This window comes from Sminthopsis crassicaudata, chromosome 4 (genome assembly GCF_048593235.1).
Source record: "Sminthopsis crassicaudata isolate SCR6 chromosome 4, ASM4859323v1, whole genome shotgun sequence".
Lineage (NCBI taxonomy): Eukaryota > Metazoa > Chordata > Mammalia > Dasyuromorphia > Dasyuridae > Sminthopsis > Sminthopsis crassicaudata.
This window is the reverse complement of record NC_133620.1, coordinates 474,837,003-474,859,378: the sequence shown is the minus strand read 5'-3', so window position 1 is coordinate 474,859,378 and position 22,376 is coordinate 474,837,003. Positions and strand designations below refer to the sequence as shown.

Here is a 22,376-nt window from a genome sequence, read left to right as displayed (position 1 = left end):
TGAAACAAAATGAATTCTGAGGCCCCTCTAAAGGAGGACTGCATTTCTGTGAGAGTTCTGACAAAATGCTGATGATTTACAATAAAGCTGATAAGAGTTTTTAAGGCAGTCATACTTAAACTGATCAATTTACTAAGCTTTAGAATCATTTTTTGGGTTTTGTTTTGGAAAAAAAAAAAAAAAAAAAAAAAGGGATATTCCTAAATAGTTACACAGAATTGTGCTGTATTTTACTTAAGAGCTTTAAAGTGACAATAACTACTCATCCCCTCCCAGCTGGGATTGAGCTCTAAAATGAAGACGAACTTTCATGGAATCATAGAATGTTGGAAGAGTTGGACTATTCCTTTCATGCTCTCGCTTCTTGGGGATCTGTGTTTAATCTGAAGTGAGCACTGACCCCACTTTTCAGTCCCCCCATTTTCTACTAAAGTTCATAAAGAAACGATGAGGAGAAAATGTGACAACACATGAATTTCTGAATTATAAAAGCTCATATGAAAAGAAATCCCACTAAAAACACAAAACTAAAATAACAAGGATCTGAATTAATTTCTCTATAAGATAACAAGATAAAGAAAACTGAGATAAATGACTGAGCATCCGTGTGTGTATGTGTGTGTTTGTGTGCATATCTATATATCTACATCTATCAACATCTCTATCTATATATCTACACGATCTCTATATATCTACATCGATATATTTATCTACTTATCTCTATCTACATCTATATCTATCTACATGTCTATCTATATATCTACATGATCTCTATCTATCTACATCTATATCTATCTACCTATCTATATCTATATATCTACACCTATCTATCTACATCTATATCTATATATCTACACCTATCTATCTACATCTATATCTATATCTATCTATATATCTACATCTATATCTATCTATCTACACGATCTCTATGTATCTACATCTATTATCTATCTACCTATCTATATCTATATATCTACACCTATCTATCTACATCTACATCTATCTATATCTATATATCTACACCTATCTACCTACATCTACCTATATCTATATATCTACATCTATATCTATATCTATATCTATCTACCTATATATATATATCTATCTACATCTATCTATCTACATCTCTATCTATCTACATCTATACCTATCTCTATCTATCTACATCTATATCTATATATCTACATCTATATCTCTATCTATCTACCTATATATATCTATATATCTACATCTCTATCTATCTATCTACATCTATATCTATCTATATATCTACATCTATATCTATATATCTACATCTATATCTATCTATCTACACGATCTCTATGTATCTACATCTATTATCTATCTACCTATCTATATCTATATATCTACACCTATCTATCTACATCTACATCTATCTATATCTATATCTCTACATCTATATCTATATCTATATCTATCTACCTATATATATATCTACATCTATCTATCTACATCTCTATCTATCTACATCTATATCTATATCTACTTATATATATCTATCTATCTACATCTATCTATATCTATATATCTACATCTATATCTATATCTATCTACCTATATATATATCTATCTATCTACATCTATCTATCTACATCTATATCTATATCTATCTACATCTATATCTATATCTACTTATATATATCTATATATATCTACATCTACATCTATCTATATCTATATATCTACATCTACATCTATCTATATCTATATATCTACATCTATATTTATATATCTACATTTATATCTATATCTATCTATATATCTACCATCTATATCTATCTACCTATATATATCTATATATCTACATCTCTATCTATCTATCTACATCTATATCTATCTATATCTATATCTATATCTACTTATATATATCTATATATATCTACATCTACATCTATATCTATATATCTACATCTATATTTATATATCTACATCTATCTATCTACATCTATATCTATCTTCATCTATATATTTATCTACCTATCTCTATCTATCTATCTACATCTATATATCTACATCTACATCTATATCTATATACCTACATCTATATCTACTTATATATATCTATATATCTACATCTACATCTATCTATATCTATATATCTACATCTATATCTATATATCTACATCTATATTTATATATCTACATTTATATCTATATCTATCTATATATCTACCATCTATATCTATATGTATCTACCTATATATATATATATATATATATATATATATATATATATATATATATATATATATATATATATATCTACATCTATCTATCTACATCTCTATCTATCTTCATCTATATTTATCTACCTATCTCTATCTATCTATCTACATCTATATCTATATATCTACATCTACATCTATATCTATCTACCTATATATATAATCTATCTATCTACATCTATATCTATATATCTACATCTACATCTATATCTATATATCTATATCTACTTATATATATCTATATATCTACATCTACATCTATCTATATCTATATTTATATATCTACATTTATATCTATATCTATCTATATATCTACCATCTATATCTATATGTATCTACCTATATATATATCTACATCTATCTATCTACATCTATATCTATCTTCATCTATATATTTATCTACCTATCTCTATCTATCTATCTACATCTATATCTATATATCTACATCTACATCTATATCTATCTACCTATATATATAATCTATCTATCTACATCTATATCTATATATCTACATCTACATCTATATCTATATATCTATATCTACTTATATATATCTATATATCTACATCTACATCTATCTATATCTATATTTATATATCTACATTTATATCTATATCTATCTATATATCTACCATCTATATCTATATGTATCTACCTATATATATATCTACATCTATCTATCTACATCTATATCTATCTTCATCTATATATTTATCTACCTATCTCTATCTATCTATCTACATCTATATCTATATATCTACATCTACATCTATATCTATCTACCTATATATATAATCTATCTATCTACATCTATATCTATATATCTACATCTATCTATCTACATCTATATATCTACATTTATATCTATATCTATCTATATATCTACCATCTATATCTATATGTATCTACCTATATCTATATCTATATATCTACATCTATATCTATCTTCATCTATATATTTATCTACCTATCTACATCTATATCTATATACCTACATCTATATCTATATATCTACATCTATATCTACTTATATATATCTATATATATCTACATCTCTATCTATATATCTACACTATCTCTATATATCTACATCTATATCTATCTATATCTATATATCTACATCTATATCGATATCTACCTATCCATCTATGTCTCTATCTATCTATCTATCTGTCTGAAAGAGGACTGGGGTTGAGGGTGGGGAGAATGCTATGGATATATTGAGTTGGGTTGGCTACTGGAAAAGTATATATGTGAATATGTGTGTGTATAGATGTCTATATATACACACACATTTGAATTCGGGTCCTCCTGGCTTCAAGGCTGGTGCTCTATCCACTGCATCACCTAGCTGCCCCTTATATTTCTTTATAGTATAAAATGGCAGTAAGTTTCCTACATAAGTCCTACCCAACAAAGTTTTTAAATGCTAAATCTAATAATGATATTAATACAAATATAAATAAGTGACAGAATCCTAAAAAGTGCATTTAATTTCAAATACATTATGAAGTGAGACCACTGCCAAAAGAGAAATTCTATCACTGTTATCGACATACTCACTCTCATATGTTTCTTAGACAAATTAATCTGTTTTTACTGTTTAACATAAAGCACTAAGATCAGCCCACTGAAATCTTCCTACCTTAGGATGGTGTGGAGGCGACCCTGGCTTCTTGAAGTATGGTAGAGGAGCGAAAGCTCGGTCAGCTCCCATCAAGCTGGAGTAGCTCTGAGTGACGGGCCAGTAATGGGCAGCATTCCTATCATCTGAGGCCCAGCCTAGCTAAGTACAGAGAGCTAGCCTCAAGGGATGAATTTGGGGCCTACCGGAACTCTTACATGCTATTTAACAAGTTATAGAAAGATTTTGATTTGATTCAATTCAAATTAACAACCACTTATTAAACATCTACTATTTGCTCGATGCTGGAGCTACAAAGACAAAAAAAAAAAAAAAAAGGGGAACCAATTCCCATTTAGAGCTGCCATTCTAACGTAAGAAACAACACATTCAAAGATAAATGCACAGTAATTGGGTGGGGAGGAGTACAATAACTGGGGACATCCGAAAAGATTTCCTCACGTGTGAGAAAGAAGATTCCAGCACTGAAGTAGAAGAACAGATGTCAGATTGGAGGTCCATGGGGCAGATATCTCTGGATGGAACACAGGCAGGCACGAAAAAGAGTCGTGAAATCAGTCTAGAAGGGCAGCTTATAAAAGATTATATGGGGATTAAAAACACCAAAATGAAGTGCCCAAAGTCACAGGTCATTTCAAGCTTCAACACTGTTAACAATTTTAGGACATCTTGTACTTGGTCCTAGAGGCAAAGGGAATCAAGTAGAGTTTACTGAGGGTGTAGACGGAGGCAATGTGGGTGGTGGGTCATGGCTGGACCTGTGGCTCAGCAAAGTCATCCTGGGAGCTGTATAAGGGAGGATGCAGTGGAGGAGAAAAGGAGATTATTGGAGTAGTTGAGAAAAAGTGATAAGCGTCTGGACAAAGATAGTGGCTGGGCAAGTAGACATAATGTCACAGATGAGATTGTAGAGCTGAAATCAAATAAGATTAGCGATGAATTTGATCTGGGGAGTAGGAAAGAGGGAAACTGAGGACTTTCCCCAGTCATCAAAGGAGGCCAAACTAGAAGGACATGACCTTTTGACAGAAACAATGAAGTCTGAAAGAGGACTGGGTTTGGGGGTGGGGAGAATAGTGCTGTGAACGTATTGAATCGGGATGGTTGTTAGAAAGGATCCAGGTATCCAGTGGAAATGTCCAGCAGTCACCTAGAGATGAGAGACTGGAGCTGGGGAAAATGGGGTTTGGATAACGAGATCTGAGAGTTCTTCACAGAGATGCCAGTTAAAGGATGAGCCATGGAGAGAAGACAACAGGGCTCTAGACAGAACCTCCAAGAGCATCACATCAAGCAAGATGGCACTAAAAAGAACATAAAAAATGGCAACCAAGGGATGGCTGGACTGTGGAGAAAAGAAAGGGCACTGGTCAGACTATGGAGGACTTAGGAGAGAGAGAGAGAGATGGAGGCAACAAGGGTGAAAAAGGAGACTGGAGCTAAAGGCCCATGAGGATGTGACAGGACCTAGGAAGGATCTAAGGGGGGAGGAGGGCAGGGTTCAAGGAGTCAGAAAAGAAAGAGGGGAAAAAGAGTCTGAAGGAGATGTGACAGCTGGGGAAGGCAATCTGCAGGAGAAGATAGGGATGAGGTCATGTAAGGGCTGGCTTTGGAGATGAGACTGAATAAAGGAAGAGAAATTGGGGAATTAAATGAAAGAGCTTTGAGGTAGAAGAGAAGGAGCTTGTGGCTTGTGAAGTGAAGAAGTAGGATTATGGGGGAAACAAGGGGAGGAACCAAGAGGGTTCGAGAAAGCTTCTGCAGTGAAGAGGATGGAGAACCTGTTTGGGAGAAGCAACGGCATTGCCTACAGAGGCTGAGAGACCCTCTGAGGGCCTGGAGCTTAAGTGTGTCGTGGGAACTTGGCACACAAGCATAAGCAGATGAAGAGTCAGAGCACTAGGATGGCTGCCCCTGAAACACCAGAAGACCCAATACTAGAAAAGGTCTATTCAGAACGGGAGCCATTTTATTTGTGCAAATTAAGGACCACATGTTAATGGCATCTTGCTCTTCAGCAGCCCTTAGGGTCACATCAAATTCCAGCTCTTCCACTGAAGATCTCAGATCCCAAACATTTAACTATTTTGTTTAAAAAAAGACTCAGCTATGGATGTGTGCACATGTTCTTCCTCTCTCTCTCTCTCTGTCTCTTTCTCTCTCTCTCTGTCTCTGTCTCTCTGTCTCTGTCTCTGTCTCTGTCTCTGTCTCTGTCTCTCTCTCTCTCTCTCTCTCTCTCTCTCTCTCTCTCTCTCTCTCTCTCACACACACACACACACACACACACACACACACACGCAAAGTGCAGAGGCACTTAACAAAGGCAGTCTTCCGATAATGTCCCCCATTACGTGTTCAGCGAGTCAGTGTTTTAGCTAATACAATAAAGTACTTAAATTCATTTTTGCCATGCTTACCTCTCTGTCCATTTCCATTCTGGTGTCTTTCACAGTTGACTCTGAGAATTTTTTTGACAAGTTCTCCACTGTGCCTGCAGCCTATAAAATGATTAAAACACTTTTTCTCCTCTACCTTAGAATATTTAACATAACATCTAACAAGACATCAAAATATTTCACATAACTTCCAAGGACAATAAGATAATTATTTTCCCAGGGAGTAAGACCATACAATCACACAATGTTAAGGTCTCAGTTTGTTATTATTTTAAATGCTAACAGCAGAGTCTCAAAAACCCAATGAGAACCATTGATTTCCCACATAAATACCCTGCAAGGTAGGTAAGAGCTTAAAACTTCCTTTAAAAGAATTCTAGCATGAACTGTTGCAGTACTGGGTGCAAACTCTGATCATGATTTCTTTGGGGTACATACATAGCAGCTGGATTGTGCTCTTAATTCTTTAAAGTGCTCTCATATAGATCATATTCGAAGTATTTTAATCAATTAAGCAATGTTTTAATCCAGGGGTTCTCAAACTACGGCTCATGGGCCAGATGCGGCCCCACTGAGGACGTTTATGTGGCCCGTCGGCAAATGGGCTGAGGGATGGAGACAGAGTGGGAGCTTTTGTTTTTACTATAGTCCGGCCCTCCCACAGTCTGAGGGACTATTTAAAAAGTTTGAGGACCACTGTTTTAATCTAATAAGAAAAACCTGGCAAAGTTATGTGTTTCCTTGATATGCGAGGAAAGGAATCCTTCAAAATTGGGAAGGTTAAATATATTTCATTTAATCTTCACACAAAATTCTGTACAAGTAAAGTATTTTGCCTATGAGGAAATTAAGATATAGGTCAAACGGCTTGCTTTAGTAAAGCCATTCTCTCGGTGGCTAATGTGGTGTTAATGGTGGCTCAAGTGGGTTAAAAACACATCTACTTTTTCACTGGATACTACTGGTTCCTTTAAACCAGGGGTTCTCAAACGACAGCCCATGGGCCAGATGCGGCCCACTGAGGACTTTATGCAACGCGCCGGTTATGGCAAATGGGCTGAGGGGCGGAGACAGAGTGCTAGGTTTTGTTTTTAACTATAGTCCGGCCCTTCCACAGACTGAGGGACAGTGAACTGGCCCCTATTTAAAAAGTTTGAGGACCACTGCTTTAAACCATCAAGGTTAGCCAAGGGAGGCCCAAGATTTGCTTAAAGGCAGCCAAGTAGTGAATAGAACTGATTTAAAAACCCCAATCCTTTTCTTCCAGGAACAGAGGTCCTTTATCTGCAGTCATTCTGAAATATATCTTCAGTCCAACTGTTTTGGAAAATAATTGTAATGAGACAAAAAAAGTGACTAAAATGTCTCCACCCACTGACTGCAAATCTAACTGCTCTGCATGTACCTCAAGGAAGTCATGAACAAGCACACCCCCCAAATTCATAGCAGCACTTGAAGTGGTCACAAAGAACTGGACACAAAGTAGAAGCCCACCAACTGCGTAATGACTAAACAAACTGTGGCACATGAATGTAATGGATTATTACTACTCTGCAAGAAACGACAACTATGATGAATGCTGAGAAGCAATATGAACTGCTGCAAAGAGAAATGAAGAGAACAGTGCACATCGAGACTACAGCAATATCAAAGGAAAGAACAACAAAGCCACTGGAAACTGAGTGCTATGAAATTATAAATTATAATGACTAAACCTGTCCCACTGCTACATCCTCAAGTGAGATATTGTAAGCCTATCCCTGTTCTCTTTGTGGGTGTAAAATGCTGAACATAATGGCAGATGGTTTGTACATCCTGGTTAGTTTTGCAAAACTGTTCTCCACCCCTTTTCTCCAGTCTTTTTACTTCTTTATTTAAAAGGGATGGATCTTTAGGAGAAGGGAAATATAACTGATGTAAAAACAAAAGATATCGATAAAATTTTACTTTAAAAATATATTCAGTCATATTTAATTAAATGTGTTGATTTATTCATTTTGTTTAATCTTATTGGATTCAAATATTTCTTAACCAAGGCAGCATTCCCACACAGACCTACCACATCTACAGATTCTTCATCTTTAAGACCCTCTACGGACTAAAGACCTTTTATTGGACTATGTTAGGAACTGTAAATGAATACCCTCTTGCACTGTTGGCAATGACCTGGAATGAGATCATTTTTTAATTCTGAATTTGGAACAGTCCAGTTTTGTGGACACATGACGTGCTGAAGAAAGCAAGAGCCTGAAGAGACTGTTCTGCTTCTTTCACTTTGGATCAGTTATAGCTTTTCTCATGTTTCTCTGGGGAACATCACTTCACCTGTCTGGCCCAGAGAAGGTAGCACGTCCATTACCAACGTCACGGGCTATCGTGAACTTTACGTCAGGAAACCATCCTCGCCGGGGCTCTGAGTGCCAAGAACAGTAATGGGCAAGACTGAGTGAATGCCAAGGCAGCACACAGTATATATAATCCAACCCTCACTAAGCTTCCTTTAAAGCTTCTCCTGACTCCGCACAATTCCCTAAATGATCAGTAAGCTGCACTGACAAGAATCCACCTTGAGACCTTCCTTCTATCCTTCCCTCAAAGCGTCTAAAAACCTTTTCATAATTGAAATGGCCAAGGCGGTCAACATGTTCCAGCTCCAACTGGCCCCGGTTTACTTTCCAGAAATGCAGGGAACCTTTTAGGTAGATGGGAGTCATCCTTTAATGAAACCCCAGAAGGCCTTCATCTCGGCACAAAGGCCCACGAGTCACTACTTCAAAGGGCCTAAGAAAAATGTCTCTCTTCGCTGACACATTCTGAAAAATGCCATCCATTACAGCGCAGGGACTTTAGCCATATGTGAGGCAACCTCCTGAGGAGAGGGGAAAGTTTGTAGAACATGTGAATGTAATTATAAATTCTAAAAGTCATAATGGAACTCAGGTTTTTGTAAAACATAACACTAGGACCATTTTTCAAGGGGCATATGAAAGGAAATATTTAAAAGTAAGATTCTTGATCTCTTGGGGTTCAATAAAATCTTAGTAAATAAAAACTTAACTAATTATCCTAATTTTTTTTTTTTTTTTAAAAACACTCCAATTTTAGGAAGAAAAAGGAAAACACTTAGAGATGGGAAAATTTAATAAAACCACTACTGAGGATTAAAATAAAGAAATAAATCAACCCAGGTTTATGTTCCACAATTAGTACAAATTCATGGAACCTCCTCTGCGTCTGCTATTTAATAACAAGAGGTGCCACAGTACAGATGGGCGTCAGCAGCACAGGACCAGGACACCAACACCTCTAGGTTCTATGGCAAGTCTGGCCTAACTTCCTGAAATGAAAAGATTGGCTGAGGTGATCCGAAAGATCTCTTCCGGTTCTAGCTCAATAATTAAATCATATCCCTATGAGAGGGACTGACGATCAGAAAGATAATCTTGAGACAAGGTACGAAACATCAAAATCCGTTTTGCATTGTATCTCCTAGGCTAACAAAGTCAACGCAGATATATATATATATATATTTTTATCTCTTCTGTTTAACAGAAGTTTTCTGTTTAACAACATTTGAGCTACATCACTACTAAGTCAAATGACTTCAATCCACAAGATCGCCAGTTAAATCATACCTTGTTATTTATCTGCTGTCTTAAATAATCTTCCTTAGAGCCCAAAATCCAAGTACCTGTCTTAAAAACTTAATTCCTTACCACATTCTACAAAAGACAAAGTACACTACTGAAACCTTTACCACCAAATGCAGTACAGACCTCTTTGCCACTTTGAGGTGGAAGGGCCTTTAGAGATGAACCTTCCTGAAGTTCAGGGGACAATCTACGACTTGCCCATGACGATAATCAGCGTTGGAGCTGGAACCAATGGCGCTCGAGTCAGGGAGGAGCCAGAGATGAAGGTCTATGGACCCTCACACTGGCACAACGCCACATCAGACTAAGCTGGCTCAAGTCCCAGCCTCAGGGAGCCCAAGAAGGCCCCCATTTCAAGCAAGCCTAAAGTCAGACCAGGTATTTCACCAGTTCATGTGGACTCCGGGCCCAGAGCAGAGGCAGGAAAACCGACTTCACCCAGCACTCCCTTGAGTCCAGGCCTCCCTCGCCCACCTCGCTCCTCCGGAGCCGAGGCCCAAAGGCGACCGGTCCTGCGGAAGGCTCTTACCTTTTTTTCGGTTTTTTCCTGCTCCTTGATTTTGTCCTTTTCATGTTCCCTTGAGTGTTCCCCATCTTTCACCCTCTCTCTCCGCTTGTCCCTGTCCTTGTCTTTGCCCTTCTCTTTCTCTTTCTCTCTGTCCCTTTCTTTCAATCGTTCCTTCTCCTTCCCACCATCGTTCTTCTTGTCCTTCTCCTTGTCCCGCTCCAACTCTCGGTCCTTGGGGCCTCTGTCTTTGTCTCTGCTCTTCTCTCGCTCGCGCTCCTGCTTGGCTCTGTTCTTATTTCGGTCTCGCTCCCCGTCTTTCACTTTGTCCCGGTCAGGGTCTTTGTGCCTCTCCCGGTCGTTCTCCTTGCTCTTCTCCCGTTCTTTGTCTCGGTCCTTTTCTCTCTGTTTGCTTTCTTCATCTTTCCCCTCTTCTCTCTGTTTGCGTTCTCGGCTTGGGCTCCTGTCTTTGATTTCAGAGTTTCTTTTTTCCTAAACAAGTAAATAAATAAATGCAAGTGAATAAATTCTACGTCGGGTTATCTGAAGCATCTAAAGGCTCCCGGCTCACCTCCTTCTCTTTGTGGATCCGTGGCTCTTCTTCCTTAACCTCCTTGTTGTCCTGCTCTTGGGATTTCGAGGTCAGCGGAGGCTTCCCCTTTGCGTCCCCCTTCTCTCCAGAGAGAACTCTCTTCACAGCTTCATCGCTTGAGAGCTTCACGTCCAAAGGGAAGCAAAGACAAAAAAAAAAGTTAAGGGGACAGAGTTAGCAGATCTAACAGGCATTCAAGTGAGCATTCATCACCAATCAGGGAGCCCAGCCCCCGCCCAGCTCCAAGTGGAAAGTCCCCCCCCCCAATTTCCCTGAGGGGTCCCATGTTATCACAGATGACCATCGGACACACGTGACGTCGCCTGTTGAAGAGAAGGGGCTAAATGAAATCGGGGATGAGCTTGGGCTCCCCCAGAGCCCCGCAGCCAGGGTACATGCCCTGTACGTGCATGACCCCCACCAGGAGGCTCTATGCCCCAAAGCACAAGACCCTACAGGCCTCCCCATATGACCACCAAAGAAATCCCAGCTCGAGAGCCAAATTCCTGACCTGAAACGCCGGGTTTGGCTTGGTTTGGTTTGTTTTTTACCACAACATGCCCACTGGGGCAAGCTAAGTGTCCACAGAGAGCGCGTGCTGAAGCTGGGCAGCCCTACAGCAGGCATTCAGCCTCTGCTTGAATACTTACAGGGGCAGAAGGCTCACTACCTCACAAGGCAAGCCAGGAAAAGGTTAGAAAATTTCCTTGTTAGCTATTCAGTGTTTCCTATGATGAAGAGAAACCCTTTCCATGCCAAGAGAAACTGAGAAAAGCCCTTAGTATTTCTGAGGCAAAGCGGTGGAAGGACAAAGACCAGCCATTCAGGCTGAGAACCGTGGGCGGTCTGGCCCACCCAAGTCATGAAGGAGGTGGACTTGGTGGCAGAAGGCCGGCTCTGACTCCTGCCCTAGCTGCCTGGCCATGGGAAGACAAACCACTTCACCTCCTGAGCCTCAGGGGCCTTGCCAGTGAAACGGGAGAAATTCTACTTACACAAGCTGCCTCTCATGCTCGCTGGGCTCAGTGAATCCTCAGGAGGCCCCGAAACATGCCCAAAGCATTAAGGTCTGTCAACCAAGAGCCTGGAGATCTCCTCTAAGCAGAGAGAGAATGGCCTCCTGTCTCAGACAAAAGGGGAAGCAACTCTCCAGGAGGCAAGAGCTGTCAGAGCACCTGCCTTGCGCCATTACTCAACTGGACATGGAGGAGAGAGTAAAAGAAAAAGGTCCCTTGGCTTGCTTTGTACCCGCACGACTCGGGCCCGTGGCCATAGAGATGAGGCTTCAACGTCTCCTCATCAGTCACACTTGAATGGACTGGCCCTGGTTGGCAAGACACAGCCCAACGACCATTGAGGAAGCCCTTGCCGGGGCCACAGGGGCCATGCCAGATCCCGGGAGCCCAGGGACAAGACCAAAACCAGCTCCACCCCTTTGTCACCAGGACACTAACATGTGCCCCCTTCGGTCCCTTAAGAAGAGACAGAGAGGCTTCCTGGAGGAAGCTGAAGCTCCAGGAACAGCCAGCAGGCGTGGTACCGAGCACCGCAGGGGAGGTCACAGCAAAAAGCCAAGAAGGGGGCCGGAAACACAGAAGGGACACTGTGGTTTGGACTAGAGCAAACCGGATCTGGTGAGTGGCCGAGTCTATTTGGGTATTCGGAAGATGAGCAGTTTTATAGGGGAGAAATTGGAAGAAAGAATAGAAGCAGGAGACCCATCAGGAGGCCAAGGAAGCAGTAGGGAGCTGCACGGCTCTGGGGAGGCTACCCCGCCAGAGGCGTGATGGGCATATGCCCAAGGGCCGTTCCCCTGGGCGGGCATCTCTGGCCCTTCCCAGAATCCTTTCCTTCCTCTGAAGTTCTCCCAAAGTAATTATGGTTGGGACCATTCACTGGGTGCTGGGGGCTGACTTCTCTGAATTTGTACTTTAACTCGAATCACAGCGAGTGGGCCAGAGATCATCCCTCCCCTTCATTTTTTGAGTCAAGAAACTGAGGCACATTGGCCAAGGTCAGCGGGTGACAGCGGCGCAGGGGAGAGCTGAGACTGACTGCTCCGATGGGTGTGTACGGCTTTTGTCTCTGTACCCACCAGGTCTCAACGCCTTCTGAACAGTGTCTACCACATAATCCTTGGTCTTACAGGGAAGAACCAAATGTTTGTTGACAGGAAGCCTTTCAAAAAGTTATTATAGCTACACAAATCCTACTTAGCTCACCAGAGAGCAAACTAATGCTCCTTTACTAATGCTAGCATTCATTCGTGACATCGTATCCCATCACATGTCTTTTTTTTAACTAGCCAATGTTTACTTTTTCTTCTTCATACCCTGGAGAAAAGAAAGACCCAGCTCCAGCCTGGCTGGGCCTATGCCAGCCATGGTTCCGGATGGGCATCTCCTGGCCCTGGCGCTGCCAGTCACCCCTCCCACCTCCCAATGCTCTCCACAGGGCTGGACTGGGACACAAAAATCACCTCCACCTGCTGCGTGCGATTCTCGCTCTTCAGCTGCTCTAACTGGAGCCAAACTGAGGCAGAGGAAGGACAGAGCACAAGCAGATCCCTCCCCTTCCCTTGAGGCTCCTTCCTCAGAGCTGAGACTCCCACAGCTCTGAGCAGTGAGGTCCGGGCCCGTTTCAGGCTACTTAAATAAGCATGGTCTTTCAAGGCCATGATTCCTCGTGCACAAGATGAAGAAACTGAGGCAAACAGAATTAAGTGACTTACCAAGAAGCTTCCCCTGAACTGGTGTAGGACCACTGACCATTGGGGCCTGCTTTAGAGAGCACCTAGACAAGGAGGATGTCTTCTTATGGCACTGGGGTATGCTAAAGAAAACCCTTGGGGCCAGCTTCTGCCTGAGGAGCCTCACACACCAGAGCTGGAGCCCTGGTTCAATGCTCCAGGACCCCCATAGCCTCAAAGCCATTGCTTACTCTTAGTTTCCTGGGCACCAGCCAACCTCCTGGGCAGCCTCAAGGGTTAGAGCTAGGGAAAGTTGAAAAGGCCGATGTAAATGGGAGCTGTCCCCAAAGCAGGAAGCCCTCTGGAAAGCAGTCAGGAGCTCCAGGGGGACTAAGGCATATGCTCAGGAAACGCTGGCGCAACCACTCAGAAAGCATGCAGCAAACTGAATCAAGCCCTGCTCTGTGACAGCTCCTGTGCTTGGCACTGGGGAGCCCACGAGATGAAGGCTGGGAATCCCCTGCCCTCAGGGCGCTGCCACTCTAATGACATCTCAGAGCAGAGCTGTCCAGAGAACTCCCTCCACCTGGTCAGGTAACACAGACCCCAGGGGGGCTGTGGGGAGAGGTACCGGGCAGGCCAGATCTCCAGGTCCCTCTCCCCAAGGCCGTGGGCAGGAAAGAAGGCCCCCAAGTTCCAGGAGCTGTTAAGAGGGAGAGGGCGCTGAGCTGGCTTCTCTCTTTCCCAAGCATCTGGGGTCCTGCTGACCAGCTCAGCCCCAGGCCCTGAATGGATCGGGGACTCAAAGTGGGGAAAGGCTAGCCAAGTTGGCATCTGGGCACAGGCTTACAGGCTTTCCAGATCCCAATGTACCTTCGCCAGGGCTCTGCCCACCTCCAGAAAAAATGCACCCAATTCACGTAGGTTAGAGAAGTTTCCCCTTCCCTGCAAGGTCCCAAACACTGGATTTTGAGGCAGAGAGATGGTATAGTGGGACAGAATATGGGTTCAATTGTGGCCTTAATCCCCCACTAGCTGCAGGAGCCTGGGCAAACTCCTTCCCCTCTGTTTGCCTCTTGTTTCCTCAACTATAAAATGGGGGAGATAATAGCCCTCATCTCATGGGGCACTGTGACAATCAAATAAGCTAATGTCCATAATGATACATGATGTCAAGAAATTCTTTCTGTTCGGTTGTTTTAATTTGGCCTGTAAAGTGCTGAGCACAGTGGCCAGCACATAGTAGGATCTTAACACGTGCTTGCTTTCCTTGTCTCTTTGAAAGGGAAATCCCAAAAATCCTGCTGAGATGGCAGCGGGGGGAGAAGATGGGGGATACTTTCAGTTTCTCCTTCTCATCCAATTCTTATTCCATTTCCAGTTCTCCTCATTTTCCCTTCCTCCTAGCAGACCCACAGTGGGACCTAACTAGGATTTATCTGAACTAACCAAGAAGAGGGCCTGGCTCCACTTGGGAAGGCCGAGTGAAACATTCTGGTCCAGTAATGTGACACCCAGAAACCCCGGAGCCACCAGCCTTAAGTACAATTAGAAAATTAGAAATTTCAACACTGTTGACCCTCTGACCCCATTTCATCTCTCTTACTTTTCTGAAGTCCAGCCCTCCCTACCCCAGTCTGCCTTGACTCAAAAATCTCATTCCTTTGTGTTAGTCACAGAAAACTTCAGTTTCCAGAGTGTTTCTCTTAGAAGGCTGATTTAATCGGACTATCTGATTAAAGCCGTTAGCACCAATTACAATGATCAAGTTTGGCCCCAGAGGAAAAAGAGAGAGCCTCTACTATCTTTAGAAAGGGAAGTGGGACAGGTTATCTTCCCCGATGAAGGCGATAGGTACATAAAATATCAATTAAGAATAAAAAAGCATCATACCAAGACATGAGACTTAGTCTGGCATTTTTAAATAAAAGTAGCAATAGACATTTATGGAACACTTTTAGTAAATGAAATGAATCTCTGACTGATGGGATTTCAGGAGGAGCAGTTTTTAGGCAAGAGACCTGCAGGAGCTTCGAGGCAGGCTGGGGGGCAGTTCAGTCTTCATCTTGTCTAAGAGTGGATCAAAGCGGGGAAATCCCAGCCTTGGCCCAGGTCTCCCCCGCTCCATACTCAGCCCCAGCCCCAGCTCTGCTAATGATGCAACCGAAACCCACAGATCCCTCGGGGAGCCACGTGGAAGCCAGAATGGCTGAGACAAGGATCCCTGCCACCTGAGAAACCCAGAAGACCATTCTTCCTTGTGTTACCGCACTCTCTGAACTATTACCTTATTGAGGCAGCACTTTCCAATTGCTTGGAGCAGCTCATTTGTTCTTTCTGGTTCGTGTCCTGCCACAATTCTCGCCGGTTTCACAGATAATGGTTCTCCTGAAACCATTATCACAACATCTATGGTCTTCTGAAGGAAGCTAATCTTTGCATCTTTATCCTGATAAATTTAAATTTAAAATACATTATTTAAAGTCATAATTTGTACCATCTCCAATATGTTCTACAGAGAAAGTTCTCCTTTCTAATCAGCATTGCTAATTTGAAAAGCAGTTTGCATCAGAAAAATGATCTCTCTAAGTAAATAAAAATAATCCTCTTCAATTCATTCTAGGTCTGAAATGATTTCCTAAAATAAACCTGTGAAACACAAATCTCATTCCTATGGGAACATCAACAAGATTCTCTTCTCCGATGACCAAAGTCACCTAGGAGTCACTTAATACATCAGTACATAGTCCACGGATAAATCTTGGAGGCAGCCCAAGAGTCAGGTTTTTTTTTTTTTTTTTTTACTGGGTAGAAAGAAAATGGCACGAGCCACAGCTGAGCTCAGTTTTGAGGACCATCACAAGCTACTCCTTGCCCTCATGTCTCTTAATAATTAACCCAATAATTAATATCCTCCCGGTGCCATCACTGAATTGCAAATACGGGGTTCCAAGATCTTTCCCCAAATCATAGCTACTCATGACATAACAGACAATGGTGAGCTGCTTGCTGACAGCTTGACATTGGAGGGAAGGAAGCAGGATCACCCAGGGATACCTAGCAGAGGAGAATCTTTAAGGCAATATTTGGATTTACCAAATCTGTTTTTCCTTAATAATACGTATTGAGGCATGAGTTACATAAAAGCTAATGATAGTAGTTTTCAGATGGGTACCAGAATAACTAGCAGAGTTAGCAGTCTTTGCAGATTTCATTACAATCTATTAGCATGGGAGCTATCAGAGCGAGAACTTTCTCTACCAATGCAAAACTGACAACTCATTTAAGACTTAGAAGGTCAATCTCTGGAAGGTGCCTGAGATTCAGGGAAGCTGAATGAAACATTTGACTAGTAAGCCGCTAGTGAAAAATCAAAGGCGGGGTTTAAAAGAGAATTTGTCTTGATTCCACATTCAGAACTCGGTTTCCCAGGTCATGCTACCTTTCAAATGATTACATATTTTATAAAGTCAGAAATCCATCCTCTTTTGATACGCAAATTTGCAAATAAAACATGGATGGACTTCCAGATAATTTAGAAAAAAGATATGTTTTCCAATTGTCTTTCTCTAAATAAAAAAAAAATATATATATATTTCCCCAATTTTTATAAAACATTATTTTATTGCTTATATGGCAAACCCTGTGAGACTTTAATACCTGAAATAAAGGCTAACTGGTGAAGGACCTGGGGACATGAAACATATAAAGTAGGCATCTGTGAAAGTAATGCACATCAAAGGCTTTCAAAGAAATGAAGAGTTCCTTGAGTGCAAAAGAAAAGTAAAATAAATGATCTCTCCCGTTGACGCTTTCTTAATGATCTCTTAGGCAAAGGTAAAATGAAATCACCATTCTTAATTTGCCATTCTATCATTTTTCTCTCCAAAAAAGGGGCGAGTGGCAGAACTGAAATGTTTTACCGAGGTTATTAGGTAAATATCGACTTTTTTTATTCTCAAGATTTGAGAACGGCATTGTAAAGCAAAACTATTAACTTAAAAACATTAATGAAGTCAGGAAGATGGTTTCTGACCTACCTTAACATTATCAGATTTCAGCTCAGAATCTGTATAGAGTCCCTTCATAAAACCAGTCATTCTAATTACCTTTAAAACATAAAGAAACAGAAAATTATTAGTATCACACCAGAAAGCATCATCAGCCCAGATTCAGTAATAGGTTTAAGTGGAAACCCTCAAAGTTTGAGGTCTTTCCAGGACTATTTACAACTGGATTATACATTCAATAAACCCTTCAGTCAAAGCCTCATTGCTAGTAGATCAATATTCAGCTTGAAGGGGAAAAAAAAAAAAAAGGCAGTTAGATACGTGAATGCAAAGTATAAAAGAATGATATGAAGAGGTGCAGTGAAGCAAGCAGAACAACAACAACAAAATGATATAAACAATCACTGCACCATAAAGTAAAAGAACCAAAAGGGGAAAAAAGGGTAGAGGGAAAGAAGAAGGAAGGAAAGAAGGTTGGAAGAAAGATAATGAATTAGGAAGGAAAGGAGAAAGGGAGGGAGGAAAGAGAAACTAAATTATTAGGTAATTATAGTGACCAAGAGCTTAGCTCCAGAGAATGACTGAGGAAAAAGTGGGAACAATAACAAATGAATATCGGACACCATCAATACATTGGTTAGTTTTAGCGAACTACTTTCTCTTCCTCTTTCTTTTTTAATCTTTGTAACTAAGGCAGCTCTCTAGAGGAAAGAAAGATATAATCAGGAAAAAAAAATATATGCTATAAAAACAAAACAGATGGGCAGAAATAAGGATTGGTATAAGAAATTCTTGTTAAAGACATGCCCCACACCAATGCAAGTCTGCACCTTCTCTGTAACTGAAGCTGCCCAGGGCACTGAGGGACACATAGTCAGCCAAGTGCTCCTGGCATCAAGGCCAGTTTTCTGCCATGTCTTACTGCCTCTCAAGACAAAAACAGAAAGTATTAATGAAAATATAAACATCCTTTTAAAGTCCATTTTAAATACCTTCCCTTTGATGCTTTACATCAATTTTATCAAAAAAAATTTTTTTTCTTCCAGTTTTCAGTGGCCCTAGCATTTTAAAGAAGCTGAGGGACAAATCAAGTGGCCCCGTGACGTACAAAAATGGTGATGATGTTTCCAGGGTAGGGGACAGAGCCCCTCAGGACGCATCATGGGCAAAAACCAGTGACAACAAATCAGGGGGATTACCCACCCTACTAAGTAAGGTCACAGATCTTGCAGATTTTCTTTTGGGGGATGCTAGAAATTTCGGGGAATTTCTGCATGGAGACTCACTCACTGAGGCAGCTGACCGTTCATCTGGAATTTATGTAGTCTCAAAGTTGGGGAAGGAAGGAGTTATGGGGCTAGAAGAGGTCAGGTGGTTTGCTGGTGGCCCCAGAGTTAATGTTAGAGGAAAGGCTTGCACTCAGGTCTTCCTGACTCCAAAATGGGAAGTCGGGCCAGCATGTTAGGGTAAATACAGCAGACATCATAGCCCAGGTAGATAAGATAACCTTGGAACAACCTAAATCTGCAATGGTAGAAAGACTAGGGACCCACAATTCTTTACCCCACGCAACACAGATATCTTGTCCCTCTGTGAATAAGCAAGTCTTTCTGTTTCTTTCTTCCCTCAACTAAGAATGTCGGCTCAGAAGTCGGGAGCTCAGGGGACTTAAGAGGTTGTAGGTCTCGGGCTCTCTGAGATCAAGTGGCACCTCAAGTAAACTGTCTCCACTATCAAACGCATGCCCAGATGGGCACCCAAGCTTAGCTTGAAGACATCTCCTCGGCTACACGGAGCCCTGTCACTTCCCCAGGCAGCCCTTCTTCCTTTTGTTAGGAACTTTATCCTCACATCAATCTCAATTCTCCTCTGCTCCCCGCCTGATGGTCCTCCAGGTTGCCTCTCTGGGCTGGAGAGGAAAAGGCTAATACCCTATAGGAGATAGTGAGTACTCCACCTCCCTCCCTGCCTGTTTTACAGAGGAGCACAGTGAGACTCAGGGCATTGTAATAATTGTCACAATAGCACAAAGTTAATGGCCAGTACAGCTTGAGCAGCCAGAGCTCTCAATCAATAAGCAAAAAACAGGAGACGAAGGCAAGGGTCGGCGAGGCGAGATTTTGCAGGTACGATTCACAAAATGTGAAGGGCCCTGGAATATGAAGGTGAGAATTAAGGCTAATTCTAAGGTTTCAAGCTAGAGGGACTGGGACTGGTTCTTTCCTGAGGGATGCCGTTCACACGCAGAATTCTACTTTCTTTCAAGCAAACAATCCCATCGGCAGACCGGCCGCTCCAATGTGGCCAAGCACGCGGGCAATGACTGGAGCGGCAGACGTCTCACTCCCTCTGATCTACTCCGAGCACCCGAGCCGCCCTTAAACAGGAGGCACGAGCCTCTTCTCCCTCTTTGGCTGCTTTTTGACAAGTGTAAAAGAAAGCTGGCAGCCCTGGCCAGCAGGAGAATGCACACGTGCTCCCTTAGAAAAGGTGTGAATCTGATGGAAAGTGAAGGAGTGTGGCGTGTCCCTCAGCCACTGTCCGATGTGCAGAGGAGTCAGGAGGCATGGCGGCCTCCCATGGCAACACAGACAAACCAAAGGGGCTGATCCAGCCCAGCCGCTCACGGCCCCTGCACGAATGAGGCTCAAAATCAGTGTCCCGACAACGGCCCCTTGGGTGGGAAGGAGCCTTCCCCGAGAGTCCCACACCAGCTAGAGAAGCGGAACGGACCGGGCTGGGGCAAGGCGACAAGGCCTGAAAAAGGGTCCTCAAGCTGCCTCTGGGCTCAGGGAGGGAAGAGCTTCCTGGATCCCAGCGGGATCCCCACCTGGCCCCTCCTGCCCTGCTGCCTGCAGCACCTCACCTCCTCCTCCTCCCTCCAGCATCTTCCTCCTTCATCCCTCCTCCTCCTCCCTCCAGCATCCTCCTCCTTCATCCCTCCTCCTCCTCCCTCCAGCATCCTCTCCTTCATCCCTCCTTCTCCTCCCTCCAGCATCCTCCTCCTTCATCCCTCCTCCTCCTCCCTCCAGCATCCTCCTCCTTCATCCCTCCTCCTCCTCCCTCCAGCATCCTCTCCTTCATCCCTTCTCCTCCTCCCTCCAGCATCCTCTCCTTCATTCCTCCTCCTCCTCCCTCCAGCATCCTCTCCTTCATCCCTCCTTCTCCTCCCTCCAGCATCCTCCTCCTTCATCCCTCCTCCTCCTCCCTCCAGCATCCTCCTCCTTCATCCCTCCTCCTCCTCCCTCCAGCATCCTCTCCTTCATCCCTTCTCCTCCTCCCTCCAGCATCCTCTCCTTCATTCCTCCTCCTCCTCCCTCCAGCATCCTCTCCTTCATCCCTCCTCCTCCTCCCTCCAGCATCCTCCTCCTTCATCCCTCCTCCTCCTCCCTCCAGCATCCTCCTCCTTCATCCCTCCTCCTCCTCCCTCCAGCATCCTCCTCCTTCATCCCTCCTCCTCCTCCCTCCAGCATCCTCTCCTTCATCCCTCCTCCTCCTCCCTCCAGCATCCTCCTCCTTCATCCCTCCTCCTCCTCCCTCCAGCATCCTCTCCTTCATCCCTTCCCCATTTCCTCCCCCTCTTGTTCCCCTCCCCCATGCATCAGCCCTGCAGCCTCTCTCCAGTTCCAGATCCCCGAGTCTCAATTTCCGCAGCCATAAGAGGGCGCGGGGCCTCCCGGGCCGGCCGGGCCTCGGCCTCCCCCCGCAGCTGTTGCTCCCCAGCGGCCCCCGCACTCGCGGCCCCGGCCCGGGCCTCCCCGCGTTCCTTCCCCGTCCCCGGCGCCCGCCACAGTCCCCGGAGGCCGCGGGGCCGCCGGGGAGGCTGACAGCGGGGTGGATCCGCGGCTCGGAGCCGGGCCGGCCCTTGACCCCACAGGCAGCCTCCGTGAAACGCCCCCTGGGTGCCGGCCCCGCGTGCTCGGGAGGCCTCCCCGCTGAGGGCGAGATCGGCGATCTGCACCGGGGAAGGCAGTTTCCCGAGCCGGGAAGGCCCGCCCCCCCCCGCCCTCGGGCCTTCCCGGCCCGCTCCGCCACAGCCCCCCAGCGCAGGCGCCCCTCGGACCGGACGCCGACGACCCCTCCGCGCCGCCCCCCCCCGCCCCCCGGCCTGGGCCGCACCTCTGTGATGATGTCGTGCAAGTAGCGGAACGGGGGTTTGCTCAGTAGCTTCTCCGTCAGCGGCGGCTTCTTGATCACCTTCCCCAGGGCGTCCTGCGTGCGCTTCACCACCGAGGAGTTCATGGCGGCCCCAGCGCCTACCTGGCCACCTCAGGCCGCCGCCCGGCCCCGCAGCTCCCGCCGCCACCGCCGCCGCCGTCTCCTCTTAGCTAGCCGGCCCATCCCACAATACCCCGCGCTCTGCAACGGCGCCTGCGCGGACTCACGGCGTTCCGTCGCCAAGCGCGCGCCGCCTTAGCAACGGGCAACAAGCCGCCGCCGGCGGCGTCACGTCCCCGCCCCATCGCTGTCCAATCCGGCTAGACGTCTCGGATGTCCCCGCCCCCCAGAGGCCTCCCTCAGCCCAGTAGCCTGCCTCGGCCGCCCGCTACCTGGCCCCGCCCCCAGCTTGCTTTAGTCCCCGCCCCCTGGTAACAACCCCTCCACCTACCGCCTTCCCCGACTCAACCACCGGGGCTCCA

The 22,376-nt window shown here is 44.0% G+C and overlaps 1 protein-coding gene across 13 annotated transcripts in view; it reads right to left on the bottom strand.

Annotated features, from left to right (window-relative positions):
* The window catches only part of TRAF3IP1 (TRAF3 interacting protein 1), a 65,199-nt gene extending 43,053 nt beyond the window's left edge, over positions 1 to 22,146 (bottom strand). For 9 of the 13 annotated variants that reach the window (XM_074264426.1, XM_074264428.1, XM_074264429.1 and 6 more), the window contains exons 1-6: positions 21,856 to 22,124; positions 17,767 to 17,835; positions 16,014 to 16,175; positions 11,017 to 11,160; positions 10,470 to 10,937; positions 6,309 to 6,389 (exon numbers count right to left, since the gene is read on the bottom strand). In XM_074264426.1, the coding sequence (XP_074120527.1) occupies positions 6,309 to 6,389; positions 10,470 to 10,937; positions 11,017 to 11,160; positions 16,014 to 16,175; positions 17,767 to 17,835; positions 21,856 to 21,978 (1,047 nt within the window). In that variant the 5' untranslated portion in view covers positions 21,979 to 22,124. Of the gene's footprint in view, positions 1 to 6,308; positions 6,390 to 10,469; positions 10,938 to 11,016; positions 11,161 to 16,013; positions 16,176 to 17,766; positions 17,836 to 21,855 lie in introns of all 13 variants that reach the window. The other 4 variants (XM_074264436.1, XM_074264439.1, XM_074264440.1 and 1 more) reach the window with 2 other exon arrangements.
* Positions 22,147 to 22,376: the final 230 nt, after the last annotated feature.